The 12678-nt window shown below is 38.7% G+C and overlaps 2 protein-coding genes across 2 annotated transcripts; one reads left to right on the top strand and one right to left on the bottom strand.

Moving 5' to 3' along the window:
• Window positions 1-2732: 2732 nt before the first annotated feature.
• On the top strand, window positions 2733-9978 carry LOC311490347 (type I phosphatidylinositol 4,5-bisphosphate 4-phosphatase-A-like). The gene is made up of 7 exons (XM_084547791.1): window positions 2733-2905; window positions 5859-6022; window positions 7515-7621; window positions 7996-8104; window positions 8330-8382; window positions 8540-8630; window positions 9169-9978. Exons 1-7 carry the CDS (start codon window positions 2815-2817, stop codon window positions 9310-9312), a joined length of 759 nt encoding a protein of 252 aa, XP_084403917.1. The 5' UTR covers window positions 2733-2814; the 3' UTR covers window positions 9313-9978.
• Window positions 9979-10492: 514 nt separating this feature from the next.
• Window positions 10493-12406, bottom strand: LOC311490228 (uncharacterized protein). The gene is made up of 2 exons (XM_084547628.1): window positions 11244-12406; window positions 10493-10885 (listed from the first exon to the last, which is right to left on the bottom strand). Exons 1-2 carry the CDS (start codon window positions 11718-11720, stop codon window positions 10622-10624), a joined length of 741 nt encoding a protein of 246 aa, XP_084403754.1. The 5' UTR covers window positions 11721-12406; the 3' UTR covers window positions 10493-10621.
• Window positions 12407-12678: the final 272 nt, after the last annotated feature.

The raw sequence follows: 12678 nt of genomic DNA, 5'->3' as shown, positions 1-12678 counted from the left end.
AGAAAATAAACGATAAAAAAAAAACAAGATCCATCTGAGTCTTCCTAACACATGTAATGTAGGCTGATGATGAAACTCGACTTTCTATGATAAGCCTGCAAACCTTCACTGAACATTGAAGGCCATTCAGAGTATTGGTCAAACGTTTGGGCACACCTACTGTAGTCATTCAAAGTTTTCCTTAATATTTTTTTTATTTTTCTACACTAAAGAAATTAAGTGAAGACATAAAAAACATTAAATGACATATATAGATGTGTCTCGTGAGTAAAAGCAAAGTATATTTCAAATGTTAGATACTCTTTGCCGTGTTCGGCTTTGATTAAATTGGATTGTATAAGATAATTACTGCATGGGTGATTATCTTTCAGCTGGCAACACGTTATTTAACCCCAACTGATGCAATGAGTAGCTTCTCATTTCTTAAACAACCACATCCTGTGGTCGTGGAAAAGTTGTTAGTCTGTTTGATAAGGATCAAATCACTGGTATGCATCAAGCAGAGAAAACATCTAAGGAGATTGTAGAAACTAGTAAAACTGGGTTAAGAACTGTCCAACGCATTATTAAAAACTGGAAAGATAGTGGAGAACCATCGTCTTTGAGGAAGAAATGTGGTCGGAAAAAAATCCTGATCGTGATCGGCGATCACTTAAATGTTTGGTGAAAATTGACAAACAACAGTAGAACTCAGGGCTATGTTTAATAGTGAAAGTAAGAGTATTTCTACATGTACAATGCGAAGAGAACGCAAGGGATTGGGACTGAACAGCTGTGTAGCCTTAAGAAAACCACTTATCAGTGAGGCTAACTGGAAAAAATGCTTAAGTTTGCTTGGGAGCATAAAGATTGGACTCTGGAGCAATGGAAGAAGGTCATGTGGTCTGATGAGTCCAGATTTACCCTGTTCCAGAGTGATGGGGGCATCAGGGTAAGACGAGAGGCAGATGAAGTGATGCACCCATCATGGAGTATCTCTGGCCTGGAGTGGTGTGTTTCCTGTGGAGCTCTATACTACATCTGTTGTCGTGGTCTCATCAGCCTGCCCAGTCTTCATGGAATCCTGCAGTTATCCACTCCTACCTGAATGAACAATTCTCCAACCTGCCTATGATTCCTCTTACATTTTCAAACTGTCATGTAACATCATCAGTTTGTATCATAAGATTCCACATGTACACTTTAGTCAGATATGTGTATCTATGACAGATGTATGTTTATCTTGCTGTTCTCTTCTCTTCTCTCTTTGCTGTTCTCTTCTCTCTTTCTTCTGTCTGTACCCGGCTGGCCTTAGGCAGATGGGTCCCTCCATATGAGCTGGGTTCTGCTCGAGGTTTCTTCCTGTTAAAAGGGAGTTTTTCCTTGCCACCGTTGCCTTCAGGCTTGCTCTGGGGGTTTCAGGCCGGGTTTTTGTAAAGCGTCTTGAGACGATTTGTATCGTTATTGACGCTATATAAATAAAATTGAATTGAATTGAATTGAATGCCTAGTCCCTACTGTACAAGCCTGTGGGGGCAGTGCTATGATCTGGGGTTGCTGCAGTTGCTCAGGTCTAGGTTCAGCAACATTATATGCCCAAAGAATGAGGTCAGCTGACTACCTGAATATACTGAATGACCAGGTTATTCCATCAGTGGATATTTTTCTTCCCTGATGGCACAGGCATATTCCAAGATGACAATGTCAGGATTCATGGGGCTCAAATTGTGAAAGAGTGGTTCAGGGAGCATGAGACATCATTTTCACACATGGATTGGCCACCACAGAGAGCAGACCTTAACCCCATTGAGAATCTTTGGGATGTGCTGGAGAAGGATTTGTACAGTGGTCAGACTCTCCCATCATCAATACAAGATCTTGGTGAAAAATGAATGCAACACTGGATGGAAATAAATCTTGTGACATTGCAGAATCTTATGGAAACAATGCCACAGCGAATGTGTGCTGTAATCAACGCTGGAGGCGGTTCAACGTAATATGAGAGTGTGTGACCTTTTTTCTGGCCAGACAGTGTATGTTATTTTATAACTGGGCCTGTCATGCACGCCACTTCTGGCTTTGGTAACATTCATATATTAAGAGAGAGACCTGTATTGATTCCTGGGCCTGTCACCCTCATTGGTCATGGAGCTTAATCACATGTGAGGCAAAGAAGAAGGTAAGCCCAGAAGTGAAATGCAATCTTATCGTTTACAACAGCATCAGGATATGGCATGATATATCTAAATTTAAAATAAAATAGGAACAGACTGGGACTTAATTTTCTTCTTTTTGTCATTGCTGATGTAATTATTGAAACATTGCTGACCACAAAAGTCCCTTGCTCATTTGAGTAAACGTATGTCAGAATTTAAACTGCACTTAAACTACTAAAATGCTTCAAAAAGGACCAAAAGAACAAAAAAACTATATGATAGCATGTGTAGACTGAATTTCCCCTTGTATGATAACTTACTTATTATTTATCTTAATCATATTTAAAACAATAACGTGGATGGACAAATACTGAATAATATGTTGCCATGTCTGTTTGTAATTTAATTGTTTCTTTGGTTTTCGCTGTGTTGCATGTTTTCTGTCATTAAAAAAAAAAAAGAAAAAAAAAAGAGAAGTGTACTTTGACTTTACTGCTGTACTTCCTGGTGTCACACCTTTGCGTTCTGAGCGCTGGACATGCGCAGCTCTAACCAGACGGTGACGCTAGCGAGCGAGTTCCGAGTCAGACTCACATGACACGACGGGCAGGCCGTTGTTTCCCCATGTTTGCCTTCTGATAAGACAGATTTGGACGCAGCTGTTGAGCTTCAGACGGACATGGCGGATGAGGAGAAAGCCCCGCTTCTGTCCGGTGAGGCGAGCGGTGTGACGGTCGATGGAAGCGCCTCGGAGGTGGACGCGAGTTCAGGTCTGTAGTTAAAGTTAAAAAAAATAAAAGTTGCAGGAAGGCTGTCGTGACACGAGTGGGCTGTTGTTTGTGTGGAAGTAGCGTATCCGTTAAGTTTTGTTTGACCGAGGAAAATTTTGTTTCTTTAACGCGTAAAGGTTATTGTTAGCGTTAAAACTCCTATTAGGTCTTTTTATGCTAAATAAACTGCTCAGAAAAATAACTGCGCATTTAAGGGCTGTAGCTTCTAGATATATGTGAAGGTATCTGCTGTAAATCCACAAAGTTGGGTCTTACCTTGGTTCTGAGAAAGTTTTCGCTAAATAAAATATACCTTTATCGTTAATCTGGAAGCCACTATTCAACACGCAGTTAGTAGTCTAAATAAAAAAAAACGCATGCATTTATGTGTCACATCAACACTGATGCAGTATTTGGTGAGATAATAAAACATACGTTACAGTCCGACTGTGATGGACCCTGACAAACACCTTTTTGATAAGAGGTATGCCAGCATGTTCTTATCGGTTACTTAAATGTTTATCCACGCAGTTATTTTAAGATTTATATCTTTAGAAAAATTCAGTGTTCGTCACAAAAAAAAAACAAAAAAAAAAACAAGGCTGCTGATTCAACGTCACTGCTTTTAAACTCTGTCTGATGATACTGCAGTTCCTTATTTCTCTGAACATCAGCTGACTTCCTCAGTTGAGACCTCCTTGTTCATGCCTGTCATCCATTGATCATAGTCTTCTCATGTGGAATGAACAGTGTTGAAACTTACAGAGCGCACTGAGTTACAGTAGCTAAAGTAGATAAATAGTTAGCTCCCCTTGTGGCACGCATAATCTGAGCTGAACCCACATTTGGAGCATTAGCCTGGAGTATATCCACCATTGATGAGGGATGCAAGCAAATATTTGTTTTTTACATGTTTGTGATTGCGTACTTTGCTGATCTGAGGCCAGTGTTTTTCCTTTCTGAGTTCCCCTATTTCACTTTGACTCATGGAGTGAATTTCATAGGAACATGCAGCAGAAAAGGTCAGAAGCTTTCACAAACCAAGAATGGAATTGGGTTAAGGTTTAGGGTGGGGTATGTCAACTTTATGACATTATACCTGAATCTCAAGCTTTGGCATGTATTTTAATATTTTCAGATTAGCTTGCCAATACATCTGTGCTCTTTCCAAGGTCGGCTGGACTTGGGTTAAGTTTACTTCAGTGATTTTTGGGATTTGTATTTGCTGAAGGCAAGCACATCAACAAACACACAGCAAGATAGGTAATTAAAACAATTATGCCACAAAGAAACAGAAAACAAACAAACAGTTAACTGTCTTCACTTTCTTTGGCTACTGAGTCGCACCAGTTCACTAGAAGTTAAATTTGTTCTTGGTTCAGCATTTGCATATCAAACTATGTCATATTTTTTTTAGCAATCTGGAAAATTGTGGGAAAGGAAGCATATCAGAGAAGTCAAGAGTGAAAAATTAAATAGAAAGTTGCTGAAGAATTAACAAAACAGATGAAAACAATATATATGTATCCAAAAAAGGTTCAAAAAAGGCAACTGGACTTGTAGAGTTTTTTTGAAATGGATAAGTGAGAACCTTCACAGACAGTATATATGTATATATAGTAAACGATATATACAACAAAATGTATAAAATGAAAATCGTTACTGAACTTACATCTGAAGTTTATCAAGCATATACTTGCATTTATCTATTTTTAGGTGTTTATTTTTACATTTATTGTAGTTTTTATTTAACACAGAAGCAGGACACGAATTTAAAAACAGGCCGTGCCGAGAACCATAACGTAATTTTCAGTGATAAAGTCTTTATCACTTGAGTTGAATTTGTCGTGCTTTTCGTGACCTGGTAATAAGTCATTCAGCTCGTTTGTCATGACGGCCGTTTGTCACACTCCCTGAACAGTTTGAACTGAATGCTGACTCTGAATGCTGAATCTTTGCTAGTGCGCCGTGACACACCAAGCAGGATGTTCAATGGTTTTCCAGTGTCATGGCCCTAGGTTTTCCACTGTGTCCTGCACCGACACTAGTCAGAGCCATGTCACCAGCTTTTCAGCCGATTCATGTTGAATTGTTGTTGGGAGAGAGATCGCTCTGACTGGCAGCTCAATTTAGAGAAGCAGTGCATGAAAGTACACAAAATATATATTAATCTTGTTTATGGGATTAACTGTTGGTCCCATTACGTTGACTCCATGACTTTGCTCAAATCAGAATCCCATGCACGCTGCCTCATTAGTTCCAGCTTAGTTTTTGAGTTGGAGTTAATTCCTGTATCCCGTAAGAGGTGTTAATCTGAATAGAAATTCTTGAATCAACTGGGGGTCAGTTCCACAGTGTGGTTATTATTTTTTTGAACTCATGTCTTGTACCTGTGCTGCATTCTCCTTGCATGTCATAGAAAACATGGAAGTATAATATAAGAATGAAATACTAAAAACATACATGAGATTTTATTTACAAAGTATTTATTGACTAATGGATTTACACATCCATTCTGTTATTCTGGGTAATCCATAACACACACAGAAGAACAGAGAGGAAATAATTAGTGGACGAGGAGATTATGGAAAGAAAGTAGTTTCTTCAAACCCTGCTGTTAAAAAGCAACACAGCAAAATATGACATACTCCAGCAGTCCATTACCTCTCTCTCCTGCTATTTTCTGTTCATGTACAGTATATCAGCTGCCTGCAACAGCTGATTAGTTTGCTGCACCAATGTAGTTTCCGACGCCGCATTGTATGAGAACCTTTTATTTTTATCCATTGTTGACAAACCAAACATTTTGTAAGAAGAAAAAAGCACATTTACTGTTGTAATTCGATTGTGCTCTGACATAGATAAAGAAAATAAAGCAGCTTGGTCTTTCTCATGTTTCTCACCCCCTCATGCTTATACACCAGTCTACATGCCTGTCTTTTCCTCTTTTCAGAAGCTGCCTCAGCACCTCCACTTCAGGACCGGCCTCCTCCCTACTCGCCGGTGGCAGCAGATGGTTCATCATGGGTGACGTGTGCAGTGTGCCGTTCTCGCATCAATGTGGACCCTCAGAACAACCAGCACATTTTGAAGTGTCTAGTGTGCAACGAGGCAACGGTGGGTACTGACCATTTATGGCCAACTTCCTGCACTAATTTCTTAAACTCTTAACATATTTTAACTAATGTGTGTAAAAACCTTAGAGACCTATGACATATTGTGAGTCCAGAATCTTTTGAGCTGCGAAAAAATATTGAGATAAACATACACAGTCCCATTTTTCTCAAGACTCTGTATATAAAGAGGAAAAAGAAAAAAGGCCCGAGTACCCAAACTCAACTTATGGCGTCAAAAGACTACAGTTGGGATATAAGACATGCAGTGAAAATGTTGCAGGAGGAGTTTCTGTTTTAGTTTGCAAAATTTGTGGATGAGAGTATTTAAATGAATCACAAAGGAAAACTTTATTCAGACAGTCAATCAAGGCTTTAATAAACTCTGATTTTCAAAACGGTGTCATAAAACATCTTGTCATTCTTCAGAAAAAAGGCTTGCATGAAATACTTGAAATCTTCACCTTATTGACATTCAGTTTCCTGTTGTTTTCACACATGGTTTCCCCCAAATTTCAGATGTCTGTCCCAATTGACCTCCATGTTTCAGTGGACAACTTTACAGCAGAAATAAACATATTGACAGCCTAGTTAAAAAAAAAAAAAAAAAAGAAAGGAAAAAATTTTGGTTTCTAATTTCACCACTCGCTTGAAGAATTATGAATTTTTATTCGATTCACGTGTTTAAAACTAAGCATAATTTAGTAGGTAGGTGCTGTCACAGGGTGCTAACTGTCTGCCTCAGCATCAGCTGCACACTTCAGCTCCATTCACGCTTTGCCTCTTGGGCCGCCTTTGAGTTAGCCAGGACAACAAGGTGAAGTCAGACAGTGGCAGAATGGTGACGGCCAGCGCTAACACACTGACCTTAAAAACCCCTCATCTGGAAAGCAATGGGTGACGTTACCAAGGTTTTCATCCATTTTCATATGGATCGTTATACCACAGAAAACTTCTTCTTGTGTTGAGTCTCCTCAGTCTGCTCTGCATTGCCAAGGAGGCGTATGAAATGCTATGCTTGTGTCATGTGTGTCAGATTACAAGGTGCAGCTATTGGTAGATTGCATTGGTCTTTATTGAAATCAACAGACTGCATCTGAATTTGTACATTTGGCTCATTTTAAGAGATGGTTTTGGTTCTTGTAGATGAAATCTTTCTGTAGATCTGGAACTAGTGGTAAACGTAAATTTGCACAAAAAAACTTACTCAAGATGGTAGGATAATAAAAATATTTCATATTAGAAGTTTTTCACAGTAGAAATATAGCTATACATATTTGTTAATTTTTACTGTGCTTTAATGTTGTGTTAGGGTTTCTAAAAACATTGATCACTAATCAGATAAATAACAATATGGAAGACTGCTTACATGTCATTTTGTTTGTTCTAGAGTGAGTTAAAATAAATGTTCAAATGTGCTTAATAAATGCTGATGAGCAGTCAGTATGGAACAATAACCTCTCTTCTCTGTCCCCTCACCACCGCCACACACACAGCCTCTTAAGAACCCTCCTGCGGGGAAGAAGTATGTACGCTGTCCCTGCAACTGTCTCCTGATCTGCAGGGCAACATCGCAGAGAGTGGCCTGCCCCCGTCCCAACTGGTGAGCTCTAAATATAGGACAAATATTTGGAAATGAGGAACATGCTGGGAATATGATGAAGCAGAGGTAGAGTAAGGAGGGGAAAAAGACTGAGGCAGTCAAACATGTTACTACTGTAGTAGCTGCACTTTCAAACTGTCAGCGAGTCCCTTTTGTGCAAAAGAGTATAATTTCCAGAATTTCTGTAGTGGCTGGTTCTGCACATCAGAGTAGATGTGGTCTATCACATCCTAAAGAGATTATTTTATGGTGAAATTTAAATGCTTTTCATGTCTACATATTCATTTTAATGATCACCTGTTTTTTCGCATTCCACTCAGAATGTAAGGACACTGAAAATGTCCTCAACACTGGTCTCTCTCTCTCTCTCTCAGTAAGCGAATTATCGAGCTTGGTGCAACGGGCTTTGGAAGTGTTGTCAGTGCTGCACTACAACCGAGTGGGTTCAGAGTGAGCTGTGGACACTGCTCTCAAATATTCGTGGTACGTACTCATCAGTCTTGTTACCAGCGTCATGAAAGCGGCACTGGGCACTGAGCAGTAGCATCTGGTTGGGTTTAAGCATTTCTGAGCAAATGCTCCATTTGCAACAAGAAATGTCAAGTCTGACTAGAAGATAGTTCTTTTACATTAGCCGTTGAAAAAGTGAAGTGTCTAGAGCGTTTTACACCCATTAATTAGACTAACAGTTCTCCCTTTCTTTCTCAGTGGACTAATGTGACAAAGAAGTACAGCGTAAGGTGTCCCCACTGCCGAAAAGTGTAAGACCTCTGCTTGTGTCTCTAGGACTCACCCTCACGCAGATTCCAAAATTCAATTCATGTATCACAGCACATTTAAAACACATTTCTATCAAATTCTATTTCTGTAACATCCCAGTCTAAAATATAAAACTGTCTCTCTCTGATTTGCTTTTAGGTCATGTGTTGGACGCAGGTACCCTTGGCGACGCTTTCTTTATTATTTCATGCTCGGCTTGTTCTTTGCTGCCATCGTTGGAACGCTAGCGGTGAGATAAAAATTCATAACGGGAACCTTCCCTTTTAATTGTATTTTGTATTCTGAATGTAAACATTTGAATATCTCTTATCAGCTCACCTCTAAACAAAATTCCCAAGGCACACATTCCCAGGGATGATGCTGACTCTTAACGCTCCAGTTAAATATCAGATATTGAAGAGGGCAAAGAAAGGAGATTTCATGGAACCTAGCACAGATCTATTTTGCTCCAGTTGATGTTAATGATTTTTAGCTACTAAAAAGGTTACAACTTCACTGTTTTGTAAACGTTTTTGCTCACTCGATTAATGGATTGTCCTCATTTCAACGTTTCTCTAATTGCTTTACTGTCTTACATTATTTTGTTTTCGATGCTTCAAGATATTTCTTCCCAGCAGAACATCTCAGAGCACATTTTTAAAAAGCAAGCACGACCATGAATGTAAAATATAAACTGTAAAACTGGTGTGTGCGTGTGTATTACATGCATTACAACAATGTGTATACCATTCAGTAATGATGCAGATATCTCTCTGTTTCCAATACAGGGTTGTACCTGGCAGGATGCAAGAGAGAATGGGGCTATCTACATCACCTGGGTGATTCTCCTGGTTCTGTGCTTAGTTAGTTTTGGCTGGTCTGTTTACTGGCTCCGCGTTAAAATAAGTGAGCCCATAGAAAATTACACTTAGAGCTACAGAGAAGCCTGGTAGCCTGTGAGGTTATAGGTAGAGAGCAGATGAGAGACAGACAATGCCCACGGGGAAAAAGTGTCTTGGTGTCATCACTGTGGAAATGCATCAGCAGATCTTTTAAATTCAGTGTGATTTTATTAGATTGGAAAGAAAAAATAAATGTCTTTAAAGCGTATAGTATGGCATATACCACTTTTCTTGGCTGGTTTTGGCTTCAGTTTGAACCTTTATGGACATGGTTGCTGAGTAGTAGTTTATTAGTATGATAGATGTCCACTTAAACCATTTTTTCTATGAATGACTGTTAAGGGAATCATTTTTAGTTTTTTTTTTTTTTTTTAATACTAATGAAGTGTAGGTATAACATTAAAGAATCTGTGATTCTGCTACTCCTAATGTTGCACATATACATATATTTTATTTTTTACTGTAATATTGTACATTTGGTTTAATTCGGGGTTTGTCTCTTATGCAAGCAATTTTCTAAACTATCTAAAAGATCCTAGTTTTTATTTTTAGTGTGTTTCAGTCTTATGTCTTACAGTGTTATGTAAAGCTCTTTATGTGCTACACTGTGTTTTTGTCAATTTTATATATGATCTTGTTTTTATAATGAATAATCGAACGTTGTATTAAACAAATAAATAAATAAAATGTACTTTACCAGTATCTGTTAGTCTTCTCTAAATATCTACAGACTGGTGTAGCTGTGTGTTCTTGCTCACGCTCTTCGTTATAGGTTTGGATCAAAATCTAGACCAGAGTCCATGTTAAAAAAAAAAACACCCATTCTATAAACACACTGTGATCTAGGATTACGCTCCCTAGGTGGCGTAGTCGTGCTAGCTTTAGGTGCCAGGGTCAAGTTGCATGAATCATACAAACTTGACATTTCAGAGGGGCCTCCTCCCAACTCTTTATCACGTTTTTTAACACTCCCCTCTGTTTGTACTGCATAGTGTTCTTCATTGTGGTGTGTGGGGCGAGGTGGCACTGGGGCTGGGACATGTACCGTATATAACAACCCTTGTCTTTTCTGCTGTTCTTGACGCTGACGTTGCACACACACACACACACACACACATATATATTCGTTCAGTTGAATGCATGAAATGAGACGAGCTGAACCAAGGATCAGTTCAAATGTTTAATTAATAATCATTCAGGGATTCTGGTTTAAAAGATAAACAAAAGATAGCTACAAAAAGTTTTCACTAAATAGTTTTCTTTAAAGTTTGCACAGTTTGAGATATCCCTGTCTTATGAAAAGCGACACCAAATTAATTACTGACGGCATCTCATTTCTTTACCACAGAGGTAAGGCTTTAGCTTCGTTTAGCTGACCTGTAAGCTGGTCAACATCTGCCTGTTTCACTGGAAAGCTGTCAAGCACAGGAAACCTGGGCACATTTTTGGAGATGAACTCGATCAGGTCAGAGAATCCTTTGAGAAATGCATCACCAGCCACAAGGAACTCTCTCATGTCTTCTCCTGTTGGGACGTTGAAGATGGTCTTTCCATCAAGCTTGTCCTGGAGCTTCTGTGCGATTTTGAAGGCCGCATCAACAGACTGAAACATCAAAATACAAAACATCAACCACCTGATCAGTACTGCGTTGATTATGACGATGTTTCTGTAGGTATACAATTTACAAGAGTTGATGCAAAAGTGCATAGTGTGTAACTGCAAAAGGTGACTGGTTTAAGACATGGACTGTCATATACAGTATGTAATTATTTATTTCTAGTTCCGCTCATTTTAACTTCAGTTGAGTCTTACAGATTTAAATGTAAATTGTTGGCTTTATTCAATAATGTACCTGTGAATATTCATTTCAGTGCCCATTCAGTGGGTTGAGTCTAACGATATTGAATAGTAATATAACATGTTTGACTGTAAACACAGTGTGTAGTGATGTTGGACCTACCTCAGATATTGGGTTCATGTATTTTGCAATGACTGATTCCAGTGGAATCTCAAACCCATCCAGGGTAATGGTTTCATCTTTGTGCTCTTTCATCCAATCCAAGACCTTCTTACTCAAGTCGGTCTCAGTTTTGATCACAAAGGCCAGTGCCTTGATGACATTACGTTTCTTCTTTACATCTGTGGTTTGATGATGCAGTGCTAATTTGTTTAGAAGAGCATTTACTCCCCAAAAGACAGCACCGATGGCTACATTCTTGGCAACAAAGCTTGCTACCTTCGGTATGCTTGTTGTGACAAAATCAAGGAAGGATTTTAAAGTTTCTGCAACTCTGGAAAACCGTGAAACCTCAACACGGGCTTCAGCTATTTCAGCTTCTACTTCCTCTCTTATTTCTTCGGGCAGTTCTTCTATCCCCTCTTCAGCTCCTTCAATAGCTTCTTCAACTCCTTCAATTATTTCCTCGATTTCAGCCATTTTTAGGGCTCTTTTACTCTGGGAAGACAAATATTTGTACAAATAATAATTATTGCATTAAGTGCGTCCATTACTCTTCAAGTTACATGTAAAGCACTCGTCGCGCTTGGGGATTCAATTTACATGTACAATTTTATGATTATAACAAAAAATACTGAAAATCATTTTATTTTCAGATATGTGCAGAGGAACCTAGGTGTAAAGATGGTGGCAAAAATATTTACTTTCTAAAGAACCACCACAATGTGACACTGGTCAAAGCACAAGCTCTTTGTCTCAAATCATTAGCGCTTCATATGACAGGATCTGAGTTTGTAAGCATTCTTAGCCCTACTTCCTGTTTTCTCAGCCACTTTCCACTAAAACTTTTACTTTCCCTTATGTCTACACCCTCTCTCTAGACACCACCACACTGTTTGTGGTTGCTCGTGTGTCAGAGTCAGTCTATGTAGATACAGGTTATACTATAACTTGGAGGGAGAACCTCTTACGGGATACAATAGTACTACCATCTGTTAACACAGGCAGGTCATGGTGACTAAATTATTTATTTTTAAAATTAATTATTTTTTAAATGAATCAAATTCTAACTACTTATTGACATACTGTATTTAATAGCTGTCTACAATAAACTTAGACTGTTAATTTTGCAGTTATTTTATCATTGCAACAGGGGACAGGTGGAATAGCTGTCTGAAACATTTGTTTTATGAAAACAAAGGCACTTAATCGTGCATGAATATAACCTGTTCACTAAACCTACTAACTAAACACAATATTTTTCTATCAACACTCATGCATATCACATAATAAACCTGAGCTTTGAAAAGAAAGTTCTGTAAGCAAAAGCTGTGACAAACCTCACTACACTAAAACCATCAAACAGCTGCAGCAAGACATACACTGGACAGAAACAGAATGTGGAGCTTCTGTGTCAGAGTCAAATACTCACAAGATG

This window comes from Chelon labrosus (assembly GCF_963514085.1).
Source record: "Chelon labrosus genome assembly, chromosome: 7".
Classification (NCBI taxonomy): Eukaryota; Metazoa; Chordata; class Actinopteri; order Mugiliformes; family Mugilidae; genus Chelon; species Chelon labrosus.
Note: the sequence above shows the minus strand (reverse complement) of the source record. Positions and strands in the feature narration are given on the sequence as shown.